The 13,950-nt window shown below is 36.3% G+C and overlaps 1 protein-coding gene across 4 annotated transcripts in view; it reads right to left on the reverse strand.

Moving 5' to 3' along the window:
* Positions 1-5,827: 5,827 nt before the first annotated feature.
* The window catches only part of LOC5573100 (short-chain dehydrogenase/reductase family 16C member 6), a 103,513-nt gene continuing 95,390 nt past the window's right edge, over positions 5,828-13,950 (reverse strand). For all 4 annotated transcript variants that reach the window (XM_021846111.1, XM_021846109.1, XM_021846110.1 and 1 more), the window contains one exon: positions 5,828-6,719. In XM_021846111.1, the coding sequence (XP_021701803.1) occupies positions 6,512-6,719 (208 nt within the window). In that variant the 3' untranslated portion in view covers positions 5,828-6,511. The remainder of the gene's footprint in view (positions 6,720-13,950) is intronic.

Consider the following 13,950-nt stretch of genomic DNA (forward strand, 5'->3'; position numbering starts at 1 on the left):
AAATTTCTCCAGGGATTCCTTCGATAATTCCTCCAAAGATTAACCATGGAATTATCCTCCAGGAATTTCATTAGAAAATGCTCCAGGGATTGTAACAGGAAAATCTATACCTAGATTACTCTAGGAAAATCTCTACCTAGATTCCTCTATGAAAATCCCTTCATTGATTCCCGATAGATTCCTCCGAGGATCCAGGGATATCTCTAGAAATTTCTTCAGGGATTCCTCCGGCATAATCCTCACAGTGATTCTTCAAGAATTACTCTAGATATTTCTCCAGAAATTTCTCTAGGGATTCCTCCTAAGATGCCTCCTTCAGCAATTTACCCAGGTAATCATTATTATTCAAAGATCACTTCGTCAATTGTCCCAAGTAGCCTTTCATTGATTTCAGCAATTCATTCTCCAGAGACTCCTTCAGAAAAATCTCTATAGGGATTCCTCCAGAGATTTACCCAGCAATTTCTTCAGGAATTTCTCCAAAAATTACTCAAGAAAAATCTTGGCATGGGTCCTCTAAAAATTGTGCCAGAGATTTTTCAGTTCATTTTTCAAATCATTCCTAAGCATTTTCCAAGGAATCTTCCAGGGATTAGACAAGGATTTTCCAAGGGATAGCAATACTACAGAGATTTCTCCATATGTTTTCTAGAGGGGATTGTCTAGGCTAAGGATTACTCTAAGGATTTCTTCATGAAATTTGTTCTAGAAGTTCCTCCAGGGATGGCTCAAAGAATTTCTCCAACGATTCCTCCAGGAATTAATCCCGAGATTTTTCAAAAACTTCTTTAGTAAAGGAGTTTCTCCACCAATTCCTGGAAAAAATCTTAGAGTAATCCTGAAGGCACTCTTAGGGGAACTTCTGATTAAATCATTGGAAGAATTCATGAGGGAATCTTTAATAGAATTTGTACAGGAATTTTTGAAGGCCTATAATGAATCACTGGGAGAAAATTCTTGGGGAAGTCATGGAGGATTATTTGAAAAAATGATTGGTGTGATTCATATTCCCGATTTTCTTGGAAATATCCCTGGGAGAATTCTTGAAGAAAAATCTTCAAGTAATTTCTTGTAGATTTCCTGGCAGAACCTCTGAAGAAGCTCTTGGGAATCTCCAGAGGTCTACCTGGGGAAATTTCTGTAAGTATGCTTGGAGGAATTTTTGCAGAAATCACTAACAGGAGTAATCTCCCACGCCGAGGATCTGGGTTCGAATCCCATCTCCGAGATAGTCATTTCTGACTTAAAAAGTGACGACTTTTTCGGAAGGGAAGTAAAGGCGTTGGTTCCGAGATGAACTATCCCAGGGTTAAAAATCTCGTTTATAAAGTTAGAAATATAAACAGTAGTAATTCTTTAAGATCCCTGGATGAATTCCTGGATAAAGCCAAGATACTTTTTTGTAGATTTTCCTTGTGGAAATATTTCTGGATGAAGCCCTATATGAATATCAGGAGAAAACGTTTGAAGAATCCTTGAAGAAATCTCAGAAGGAATCCTTAGAGCAATTCCTTGCTTGCTTGGAAAAATCACGGAGAAATCCTTGGAGAAATTCCTAAAGGTGAACCTAGAGAAACCTAACGATGCATAACTGGAGATACTCCTCGCAAAATCTCTAGAACAATCCTGCAGTAATCCCTGAAATAATCTTTGGAGGAATCTCTAACCAAACTCGTAAAATAATTCCTGGAGAAATTGCTGGTGGTATTTTTGGAGCCCTATCGGAACCGGTCTAAAAATTTAGTAACGTTCAAAAGTTCTCCCTGGAGGAATTCTCAGAGGAATATCTGGTGGAAATCATGGATAATCACGGTAGGGATTACGGTAGAGATTATCTTGGAAAATCTTCGAATAAATTCCTGGAGAAATCTCAGGAAAAGTGTCTGGAGAAATAGCTGATGGGAACATTGGAGATATTTCGGGAGGAGCTCTTGGTGGATTCTCTAGAGATTTTCCTAAAGGAATTCCTGGAGCTATATTTGAGATGGTCTTAAAATTACGTTTGTGGTCAAAAATTCTTATTCGTTTGCGATCGAACGTCGTACTACTTAAACGAAAAATCGATTAAAAGTTCTAAAATTGAAAATAGGTGTATTTGGCAACACTGTATGTAATTAATTATTAGACTGCCGTAGGACAAATTTGTTCAGCAAAATTATGGCCAATATATTGAAGGTTCATTGTATGGTATTTATTTTGTTCAAACTGCTATTGTTTTCCTGGAAACTTTGATTATACCACTAAGGTCGAACTTTTGCCCCACCTTACTCTACCTTTAATATTTTCATTAAATTACAATATTCAATTCTACTTCCTCTGAGAACACAAGATTTTTTCTTAGGTCCCGCTTCACTTAACTGATATTTTTTCCAAACTTATATGCACAGTTCGAACGAAACGTGTAAATTTCTGAGACATATAATGCACATAATTGGAGCGTGTAATATCATGAATATTTACATAATGTAAACTTTGAATATATGTCATGTAATCCAGTAGGATTACATGACATATAATTCATTTTTACATGATTTCAGACTTAAATTTACATGATGTCATGTTTACATCTAGCATAAATTAAGTTTACATGACATGTAGTTTTAATTATTTTTAACAGTGTAGAAACACCACATCTCATATATCTACGTTGTATTGTAAAACCAATCTTGTAACGGTTTTCTCATAAGTTGTTATGGTTTCTTTATTGTCTATATGTGTTTAGTTCTTTTTAAGTCCACAATACCTTAATTTTGCATTACTAAATAAAATTTTCGTCAAATTCTAAGAATGTTTGGATTTTTGTAGACTTTTAACATATAAATGCAATTACTCAAAAGTAACCCAAATAACCAAGGATAGTTAATTGTTTCCGAATGCCAAACATGGATGGAGTCAAAGTTTTTGGAATTAATAAATACTCATAACCTTCCAAATGCATGGAGAAAAAGTTACACATTACGTATTAGGGGCAAAAATTACACATGACTTTGAAAAGCTCTCGAAAATCCATTTTTGGAGCGATTAACGTGCTTATAGCTTTATATGAAAGATATGAAACCGTTGAATAGAACCGTGGATGTTTTTCTTAGCATGGCCACCACTTTGGACATAAGGGCACAAAAATACCTTGTTACAGAAGGAACTAGAAGGTTTTTACTAGAAAACCCTCCAAACTTTTGATCACTATGATTTTTGAAACCAGCTCTGATAAGGCTCCGGCAACTCTTCTAGGTATTTTGCCAGGAGTTCCTGCAGGGATTCCTCCAAGGATAATTGCAGGATAATCTTTACTAGGACTTTTCTAGAAATTTATCAAGGAGTTTCCTTAGAAAAGCCTCCAGAGAATTCTTCATAGATTTTTCAAGTAAAATTTTCACTGGGATTCCTCCAGGAATTTCTCCAAGGATTCTTCCAGGAATCATTCTAGATACTCCTCCAGGAATTCTATAAGCGATTTATCCTGATATTCTTTCTGAGATTCCTCCAGAGTCTCCTTTAAGGATTTGACTAGGAAAAACTCTATAGGGATTCATGCAGAGATGTCTCCAAGTCTTTCACCAGGGATTACAAAATAAAACAATTTCTTTAAGGATTACTCCAGATATTCCATCAGAAATTCCTCCATGGGTTCCTCCAAGGACACATGCAGGAATATCCCCAGTTAGTCCTCTTTGGAACTCCTTGGATTCCTCCAGGAATTCATCCAGAGATTCTACAAGAAATTACTTCACTAGTTTTAGAGAGATTCCTGCAGGATTTTATTTCAGGAATATCTCCTGGAGAATCGCTACGTGAATTGCTCCAAGGAATTTTGCAGGTAATCTTCCAGAGATTTCGTCAGAAATTTCTTCAGAGATTCGATCTGCCCTTTTAAAAATTTCTCCAGGGATTCTTTAATAATTCCTCCAAAGATTAACCATGGAAATATTCTCCAGGAATTTCATTAGAAAATGCTCCAGGGATTGTAACAGGAAAATCTATACCTAGATTACTCTAGGAAAATCTCTACCTAGATTCCTCTATGAAAATCACTTCTTTGATTCCCAATAGATTCCTCCGAGGATTATCCAGGGATTTCTCTAGAAATTTCTCTGCAGAGATTTCTTCAGGGATTCCTCCCGCATAATCTTCACAGTGATTCTTCAAGAATCACTCTAGAAACTTCTCCAGAAATTTCTCTAGGGATTCCTCCTAAGATGCCTCATTCAGCAATTTACCCAGGTAATCATTATTATTCAAAGATCACTTCGTCAATTATCCCAAGTAACCCTTCATTGATTCATTCAGCAATTCATTCTCCAGAGACTCCTCCAGAAAAATCTCTATAGGGATTCCTCCAGAGATTTACCCAGCAATTTCTTCAGGAATTACTCAAGAAAAATCTTTGCATGGGTCCTCTAAAAATTGTGCCAGAGATTTTTCAGTTCATTTTTCAATTAATTACTAAGCATTTTCCAAGGAATCTTCCAGGGATTAGACAAGGATTTTCCAAGGGATAGCAATACTACAGATTTCTCCATATTTTTTGTAGAGGGGATTGTCTAGGAAATTTTTTCTAGAAGTTCCTCCAGGGATGGCTCAAAAACGATTCCTCCAGGAATTTATCCAGAGATTTTTCAAAAACTTCTTTAGTAAAGGAATTTCTCTACCAATTCCTGGAAAAAAATCTTGGAGTAATCCTGAAGGCACTCATAGGGGAACTTCTGATTAAATCCTTGGAAGAATTCATGAGGGAATCTTTAATAGAATTTGTACAGGAATTTTCGAAGGCCTATAACGAATCACTGGAAGAACATTCTTGGGGAAATCATGGAGGATTATTTGAAAAAATGTTTAGAGTGATTCATATTCCCGATTTTCTTGGAAATATCCCTGGGAGAATTCTTAAAGAAACCCCTGTTGATAAGCTCCTGGTGGAATCCCTGGAGATATCTCCGAAATAATTCCTGAAGGAATTTCGAGAGGTCTACCTTGGATAATGGAACTTGGATAATGGACCTGGGTTCGAATCCCATCCCCGAGATAGTCACTTCTGACGTAAGAAGTTATAGTGACGACTTCCTTCGGGAAGTAAAGGCGTTGGTTCCGAGTTGAACCAGCCCAGGGCTAAAAATCTCGTTAATAAAGATAGATAAAAAAAACAGGAGTAATTCTTCAAGATCCCTGGATGAAGCCAAGATTTTTTTGTAGATTTTCCTCGTGGAATCCTTGGAGGAGTCTCTGGAAAGATTTCTGGACGAAGCCCTATAAGAATATCAGGAGAAAACGTTTGAAGAATTCTTGAAGAAATCTCTGAGGGAATCCCTAGAGCAATTCCTAGAATAACTGCTTGCCTCAAAAAATCACGGAGAAATACGCCCTTGTGTCCAGAGAAAGAACAGTTGTGGAGGAAATTTCCTATAGTATACACGTTTTTTTTGGCCTTTTAAACTTCCAAATGGTGAAAATCTTAAACATTTTGTAAAATATAATCAAAGTTGTTTGGGTTTACCAAAGCTGTTCAAAAGATGTTTGTTAATTAATGTTTTAATTGCAATAAACAAACTGCTCTTGAAATATCATTCCTTTTCATCCTTGTCGAATTTCCAGTTCTGACATAGTATTTCGTAGAGATGAAGTATTCAACGAAATCACTTGGAATAAAATTGTTTTTAATTTCGAAGAAATAGGGTGGAATCAAGTATCTCCAGGGCTTCAAGTCTACCCAGTCTACCTTAGACAATCTGGACAGGGGTTATTGTAGGCTTTTTGAGGTGTTGGTGTGCGGTTTCCAAAGGAGTTGTAGATGAATGGAAGTTATCGGATAAGAGAAACCAATGTATTATTGTACGAGTCTGAAATGCCTATTTATTGATAAATTTCGCGCCAAAGCGGGATTTCTGTAAGGAACATTCGGAATGTGGAATATCGGTTCGCTCATGGAAAACGTCTCTCGAATTGGTCTTCATTCCTATAGGGAAGACAACAGAAAGTATCGGCTCCAAAGGATTCTCGAATAAAGTGCGTTGTGTCGTCCAAAGCTTGACAGCTAGCGGGAGGCAAGGAATTGTGAACAGATTTTATTGTGTAAAGATTTTGTTTGTCTTTCTTCTTATTGACTACGAACTAGTTGGACACCTTAACATCTACTTTCCCCAGAAATAGGAATTATCCAGCCTTAATGCCTAGCCTGTCTTAATCACATTTCTTTCGTCGCTTCCTAAAACAAGGCAAATCACATATACTTGTATCAGTTTTTCTCCGTCGACACTATTCTTAAAGCTAGAGATTTTTAAAACTTTTTTTTTTCAAATTTAGGACATGGTTAGGCTGCCGAGAGCAACCTCCTTGAAAAGAAAAACCAGTTTTCCACTTGTCAGCTTTCTTTCTTTTGATGGTTCTTAGGTGTTGAAACCTTTCAGTTCTGTGGATGCGCAATATTCTAATTAGTACAGTGGGTGTATGTGTGTGTGTGTTTGTGTTTGTATTTCTTGATCAATCCGTGTTTCGGTGGGAGTTAAGTTTTTGCTTATTACAGTACCCTTTCCCCGGTGGATAGTCGATGGACCAACAGTGGGGACGTCTTCGTGTTGTTGTTATCCGGTGCCGTTTCCGCCAGCGGGTGTGAGTGTCCATTCATTTTGAGGCCGTTTGGAGTTTGGATGGGGGCAGCATGTTGAGGTGTGGCATCGGGAACCAGCCGTCGCAGAAAACCAGAGTTGCAACCCCATGGAAATATCCTGAAACAGAAGTAGGTATATAGTTGTGATCGGCAATCAGGGTTTTCAATAATTTAATTGTTTTCTGTTCAATTAAAGTATTGTTGAATATTTCAAGATATCTTGAGAGGAAAAGCTAAGAGGTCTTAGAAGAAATCCTCGGAGAAAATCTTAAAGAATTCCTGAAAAAATCATTCTTGAAGAAATCATTTATAAATTTCTGGAGGTTCGAAAGCTGTTCAAGAGATCCTAAAGCATTTTTTTCCACAGGTTTTCTACAAGAATTCTTTCATGGATTACTCTAGAAGTATCTCCAGTAATACTTCCAAACTTTCTCAAATCAATTCTTCCAGCGATTATAGTAACATTCTTAGAAGAATTCATCAAAAAAATCAAGAAATATTTTTAGAACTCATTGAAAAGTTCCTTCGCTTATCCCTCCATTAGTTGTCACAGAATTCCTCAAAAAATTCTCACGAATTATCCTGTTCACCGATAAAAATGTGATTCCGGAAGCATGATTTTCATAAATTGATTATATCATGATATCAGGACGACAATTCATGGTTCCTGGAGTCATAATTATAAATCTACATAATCGTAATATCCAGAGTGACAACATTGCACATTGGTCCAGGAAGCTAATTTAGGCGGACATGAGGATTTCGTCAAGATTTATTGATTTTAGAGCCATAGTTTATTCTGAGAATATGTTCAGAATTTTCAGTACTACAAAATGTACGGAACAAAAATTTTTTTACGGTGATCGCAAGAGTGACGCATACGCCAACTTTTTTATTTTAACGAATCGTAAGTTGGTATGTTCAGCAAAGTTGTAGCAAATGATCATAGAAACAACTTTGCCGAACAAACTTTTTCTCGGTTTTGCTTCAGAGCTGAGATAATTAAGTATTTTTAATAAAAAATCGTTTTTTGCTCTTAAGTGTTTTATTTTTTAGTTTTATTGGCCTACTATGTTCTACAAAGTTTTTATACTTATCATTTGCTACAACTTTGCTGAACATACCAAAGTTGTATTTCTTATGGTTTTCATGTTATTTGAGTTTTTCATCTTAAAATTAGCTATTTTGTATGCCTTGTATCTCAACTATGAGCACCTCAAAAAAATATATCTTTCCACCAAATGATTTTGCAGTCTTTCAAGTACCTGTGAGCAAAATTTGGAGAAGATGATATTTTTCTATCTCGTTTGAAATCGATTTTACTAATAGACGATATGAGATAAATCCATATTTATTGAATATTCATACATGTTCAACTCACAAAAGTCATGGCTAACTAAGCATATCAAACCAAAAGTAACACGTGTATTTATATAGGAATATAAAGCACATCGTTTTTCAGTTGTTTTCGATTAACTTGGAAGCTTCTGCAAGAAATTCATCGTATTTTTCTCTACCTGTATTTAATCAATTCCTAAGCAAGATCACCGGGTTGGAAGTCAACATAAGCGGTATAAAATACTTATACAAAATTTACAGTCCGATTGAATTCTGTGGCATGATTTTCCCAGAATCTTCTGATGGATTCCACGTTTCATGTTTTTCTTTGGTAATGCGGCATGCCGGACAACACCACTTCCGTGCAATAGTTGTAGACGTATCAGTAAGTGTAACAGCATTCTAAAGGATCGCCACGAAAAGCCCTCGAAGGAAGGTTAGGGCTGAGACTGTACGAACCTCTTCCAGCTGGTAGGAACTCAAATGGTCGTAACACGGCATGCCGCTTTTTACGGGAAGTAGATATTGTGTATTTCTTTCACTACTGAACTGCGAAGTACGACGTCATAAGTCCGAAATTGTGAATAAAAGTGAGGGATTGCATTGAATCCTGTTGGTGTCTTCAGAAAACTTATTCTTCGATTTACGAAGAATAAGTCCCCCGAAGACACCTACCCGATTTGATTCAATTGCGCAGTTTTGTTAGCGTTTCCGCACTTGTAATAACTTCTTTTCGCGGATCTCAATCATTTTAAAAGTGGTCAACTTTAATCGGAAGATTAACGAGGAGGCATTTGAACTGTTTTTGTCAGAAACGTACTGTTAGTATCGCCAGTTCTACGATTGGTATGTATTCTCTTCAACGGTGCAAAAACCACTTTCGCATGGAGTGATGTTGACCGCCATGTCGCCGAAGAAACATAAAAAATGCGGAATAAATCCATCAGAAGATTCTGGGAAAATCATGCCACAGAATTCAATCGGACTGTAAATTTTGTATAAGTATTTTATACCGCTTATGTTGACTTCCAACCCGGTGATCTTGCTTAGGAATTGATTAAATACAGGTAGAGAAAAATACGATGAATTTCTTGCAGAAGCTTCCAAGTTAATCGAAAACAACTGAAAAACGATGTGCTTTATATTCCTATATAAATACACGTGTTACTTTTGGTTTGATATGCTTAGTTAGCCATGACTTTTGTGAGTTGAACATGTATGAATATTCAATAAATATGGATTTATCTCATATCGTCTATTAGTAAAATCGATTTCAAACGAGATAGAAAAATATCATCTTCTCCAAATTTTGCTCACAGGTACTTGAAAGACTGCAAAATCATTTGGTGGAAAGATATATTTTTTTGAGGTGCTCATAGTTGAGATACAAGGCATACAAAATAGCTAATTTTAAGATGAAAAACTCAAATAACATGAAAACCATAAGAAATACAACTTTGGTATGTTCAGCAAAGTTGTAGCAAATGATAAGTATAAAAACTTTGTAGAACATAGTAGGCCAATAAATCTAAAAAATAAAACACTTAAGAGCAAAAAACGATTTTTTATTAAAAATACTTAATTATCTCGGCTCTGAAGCAAAACCGAGAAAAAGTTTGTTCGGCAAAGTTGCTTCTATGATCATTTGCTACAACTTTGCTGAACATACCAACTTACGATTCGTTAAAATAAAAAAGTTGGCGTATGAGTCACTCTTGCGATCACCGTAAAAAAAAAATTTTGTTCCGTACATTTTGTAGTACTGAAAATTCTGAACATATTCTCAGAATAAACTATGGCTCTAAAATCAATAAATCTTGACGAAAACCTCATGTCCGCCTAAACTAGCTTCCTGGACCAGTGTGCATTGCTTTGCTTCAACTCATTCGTATCGATCACGTATAATCCAACACGACAAATCGTAAGAGTAGTAAGGTACGTGGCTCTCAATGAGAAGCTTCTTGGTTCGAATCTCGCTCTGGCATATTTCGTGTTCATTTTATCGGGTTGACTTACACAACTATGAATAAATCATAAATAAATACGAGAGTCATGATTTTCGAGCATTCGATGCATAATTCCGAACAATCAACTACGAAAAACATAACGCTTGTGTTGTGTTACGGCAATGGAACATCACAAAGATTTCTAATGCTATTTTTTCCAGAGAATACCACAAAAGTTTTTCTACAAGGATTGCTCGAGGTATTCCTTCAGATATTTTCCAAGGACTTCTCAAGGAGATGTTTTCTACATAAAATCTTTGAGCAAAAAAACTGATGTAAGTCTTGGAGAATGCAAGAATTATTCCTTAGACTACCACATGATTACCTTACCAAATTTCCTACAGAGATTCTTCTAGGAATATCTGAAAGAAATACTCAAAGGAAGATCTAAGAAGTTTCTTTTAGAAAGCTGGATTCTTCTAGAAAGATCTCCAGAATTAACCCCAACGATTTTTTTCAGGATCACTTCAAAGAATTTATCAAGGAAATCCTCCAATAATTCGTTCAGGCGTTCCTAGGCATGTTCCTTTAACAGTTTTCACCAAACCTGCTCATATTATTCTATTCTATATTCTTCATATTATATTTTTTCTAAAGAAATAAGAAAAGAACACCATTTAACTAACAATTCCCCAACTTATTCTGCTATGTAAGAAAAGAGCTTGGATCATGAAGCATGTATGTAATACCGCTCAGCGAAATACAGTCTACCCACATTTATGAATCTATAGAACATTTCAACAAATTCAATTGCATCAAAGATAAGCTTATAAGCTTATTCATTAACCCGTGTAGACCTGAGTGAAAAAATAACTCTCTCCGCTCAGCGAATACTTCATGGATTTCAATTATTTTAGGACGGTGGCGGACCTGGTGTAGTGGTTAGAACACACGCCTCTTCGCCGAGGACCTGGGAACGAACCCCATCCTCGAGATTGTCACTAAAAGTTCAGTGACGACATAATTGCAAGAGAAGTAAAGCCGTTGGTCCCGAGATGAATTAGCCCAGGGCTAAAAGTCTCGTTAATGAAGATAGAATTTTTTTTTGACAGTATACTTGCTTGTGCATAAATCTAGTTTCCAAAGGAGGCCAAAGGATCGAGGGAATGTTACTGTGGTCGAAGTTATTCCGGTGGGTCACTGGGTTAAGTCGGATGCAAAGGGTGCTGTGCTTTTGTGCCCCTAGAGGTAGGAACATTTCAAGTCATAGATATAAGTTTCCGTTAAGTTATATTGTGGTCATTACATCAAAGAATTTTAAGAAAATACATCAGTGTAAACCTTTAGAAAAACGACTGAATTTGATAACCATGTTTAGTTCATTGATCCCACAAATGACCATTTTCGGATACCCGCCTTAAGTTTACTATAAAGTGGCCAATTTGAATCTGTGCTAAGCACATGGGAACGCATTTTTGTGAACTTTAAATTTTGATCATCTCTGCTTTTCGAGAAGAGGGTTCTACAGCCCTGATCCAATGTTTTTTACCAAACGCTTAACTTCAGGCCAGAAACACATGTTTACTCAATTTTCAAGTGTTTTTCTTTGATATAAGTAAAAAAAACGATTGTAGCCCGTTTGGCATAAAGTCATTTGGCATAAGGTCGTTTGGCATAATAGTCGTTTGGCATAATGGTTGTTTGGCATAATGGTTGTTTGGCATAATGGCCGTTTGGCATAATGATTAACTAAGAATGAATATCGCCATTTTCGAAGCTTTTATCGAGATCAACAATTTTCGTAGGTTCTCATTAAGCGTGGTGGTTGTTCAGAGATATTCCAAGCTATGAATGGCAAAAATTGTAGTGACATTGAAGAGCATAACTAAATAAAACGCGTGATGGGTCTGGCGGAAGATCTTTTCGGAATAATAATTTTCTCCACAACCCAGAACATAGAGTATCTTTAAGCTTGTTGCGATATACATATTTAAAAATAATAAATTGGCAAAGAAAGTTCGCAGTTATTAAAAAAGGGAATGCTCATAAAAATGCAGATCAAGTTCTGTCCCAGTTTGGACGTAACACTTGATGAAAATTACTTGGTAAATGAAGGGTAAATTTATTTGCAAATATTGCAAAAAGATCTTATCCAAAGATCTATTATTGCAGCAAAATGCAAGATATTTTTTTGTTTAAATGTTTAAGGCTCTAAGGCAAAGCATAATTCAAATGAACAACACATTTTTGAAAGAAAATATTTGTGGCAAAATATAAATTTTAATTATGAAAGTGTACATCAAAAACACTGTCTATTATCGAAAGAAGGGTAAATTTGTGATTGAAATAATATTTTTCCAGTATATCTCCAGCAAAGGAGATCATGTGTTTGAAAAAAACAAGTTGAATTCTGGCAGGTTATAAAGTAGTTATCATTCTAACAGCACATTTTGCAAGAAAATGGTTAACACTTAGCTCAACTAAATTATAAAATTTAAAAAAGTATAAATACAAAGTACAAATAACAGCCTATTTTTTAAGAAGGCAAAATTTATGATAAAACCAATAGAAAATTGGACGCCAAAATATTGCGGCCTAATAAAACAAAAAAACATAAAAAATAGCGTTCAGACTCATCGGAGTGATTGTGCTACTTTTCCCCGAATGTCTCCGAGTGTCGGTTTTCCAAATGCCATTTCCCCGAAAGACCCGTTTCCCCGAAAACTGGTGCAGTTTAAATAGGTGCTATAATAGACTTCAGTGGCTGGAGAAAGAACGATAAGAAATCAAAAGAAGGAGGTATTTTGTCATTCTCGGCTATACACATGTTGGCAAAAATGCTGAGGACGGTAAAACTTGAAATAACCGCCAATTAAATAAAGAATGGTGCATATCAGATGGTCAGTTCGTTCACCACCCTGAAATGTATAAAGTTACGATAATTATGAATATCAAAAATGTTTCGGGGAAGTGGGCTATTCGGGGAAGCAGGATATTCGGGGAACTGGCATTCGGAGAACTGGCGTAAAACTATGTAAAAAAATATAATGTTTGAAAGAAGGGTATTTAGTTTATTCAAGTGCATATGATTGTTGAATAAAGTGACATTTTATATCGGTTGACTCCACAACAAGCCTGTTATCATCAGAAAAATTCAATAGAAACGTAAAAAAGAATGTCATCTTAAGAAATTCTTGGTTTCAGACTAATTATGCCAAACGACTATTATGCCAAACGACCATTATGCCAAACGGCCGTTATGCCAAACGACTTTATGCCAAATGACCATTATGCCAAATGACCATTATGCCAAACGACATTATGCCAAACGCCTTTATGCCAAACGACTTTATGCCAAATGACCTACCACCAAAAACACTGTTTTTAAGATTTTATCATGCCCTTTGGCTTAAACTCAAATTTTGTGTGTATTTTGTTCTCTGTGTTCCTCCCGAAATGTCAGATAGGAACAACCCCAGTGTTGGCACATAAGTAAAACCCCAGTGAAATTTGTCGGCGAAGTGAACATCAAACATGATTAGAAGTATCGAAGTTCAAATTTGAGTTAAAGTTTAAGTATGATAGAACCATCATTTAAACCAACTTGCCAACGTAGTAGCAAGTAGGGCATTTTTAAACAGTCAACTTTCTTCATTCATGATGTTGAATAAAAGATTCCATGCAAAATAAATTGATTGTTATGCTAATAAATAAAGGTAACTTGGCATTTCCCAAAAAAATAGCCTTCTCTTACCCGACTTGAGCCAGTGACCCACCGAAATAACAACGGCTACATGAATGTTCCCGGGCTCGACCGTGCCCTGGATCCGATTTTCAGCCCCTGGGAGGTTGCTTAGGACGTGGCGGGGGTTAAATGCAGGGCTCTGTTGAACTCCTACAAAAACCCACAGGTCCGCAATCACATCTCCGTACAAGCGACCCGTACCGTTTTCAAAGTAATTAAGCCCATCACCAGGAGTGCCACTCCACCAGTGCCACTCCAACCAGTGCTGATTGGAGGTGACTTCAAGGAAGCAGGGTAACCAATGCCAGAGGTTACAACAT

Source organism: Aedes aegypti, chromosome 2, assembly GCF_002204515.2.
Source record: "Aedes aegypti strain LVP_AGWG chromosome 2, AaegL5.0 Primary Assembly, whole genome shotgun sequence".
Taxonomy (NCBI): Eukaryota; Metazoa; Arthropoda; class Insecta; order Diptera; family Culicidae; genus Aedes; species Aedes aegypti.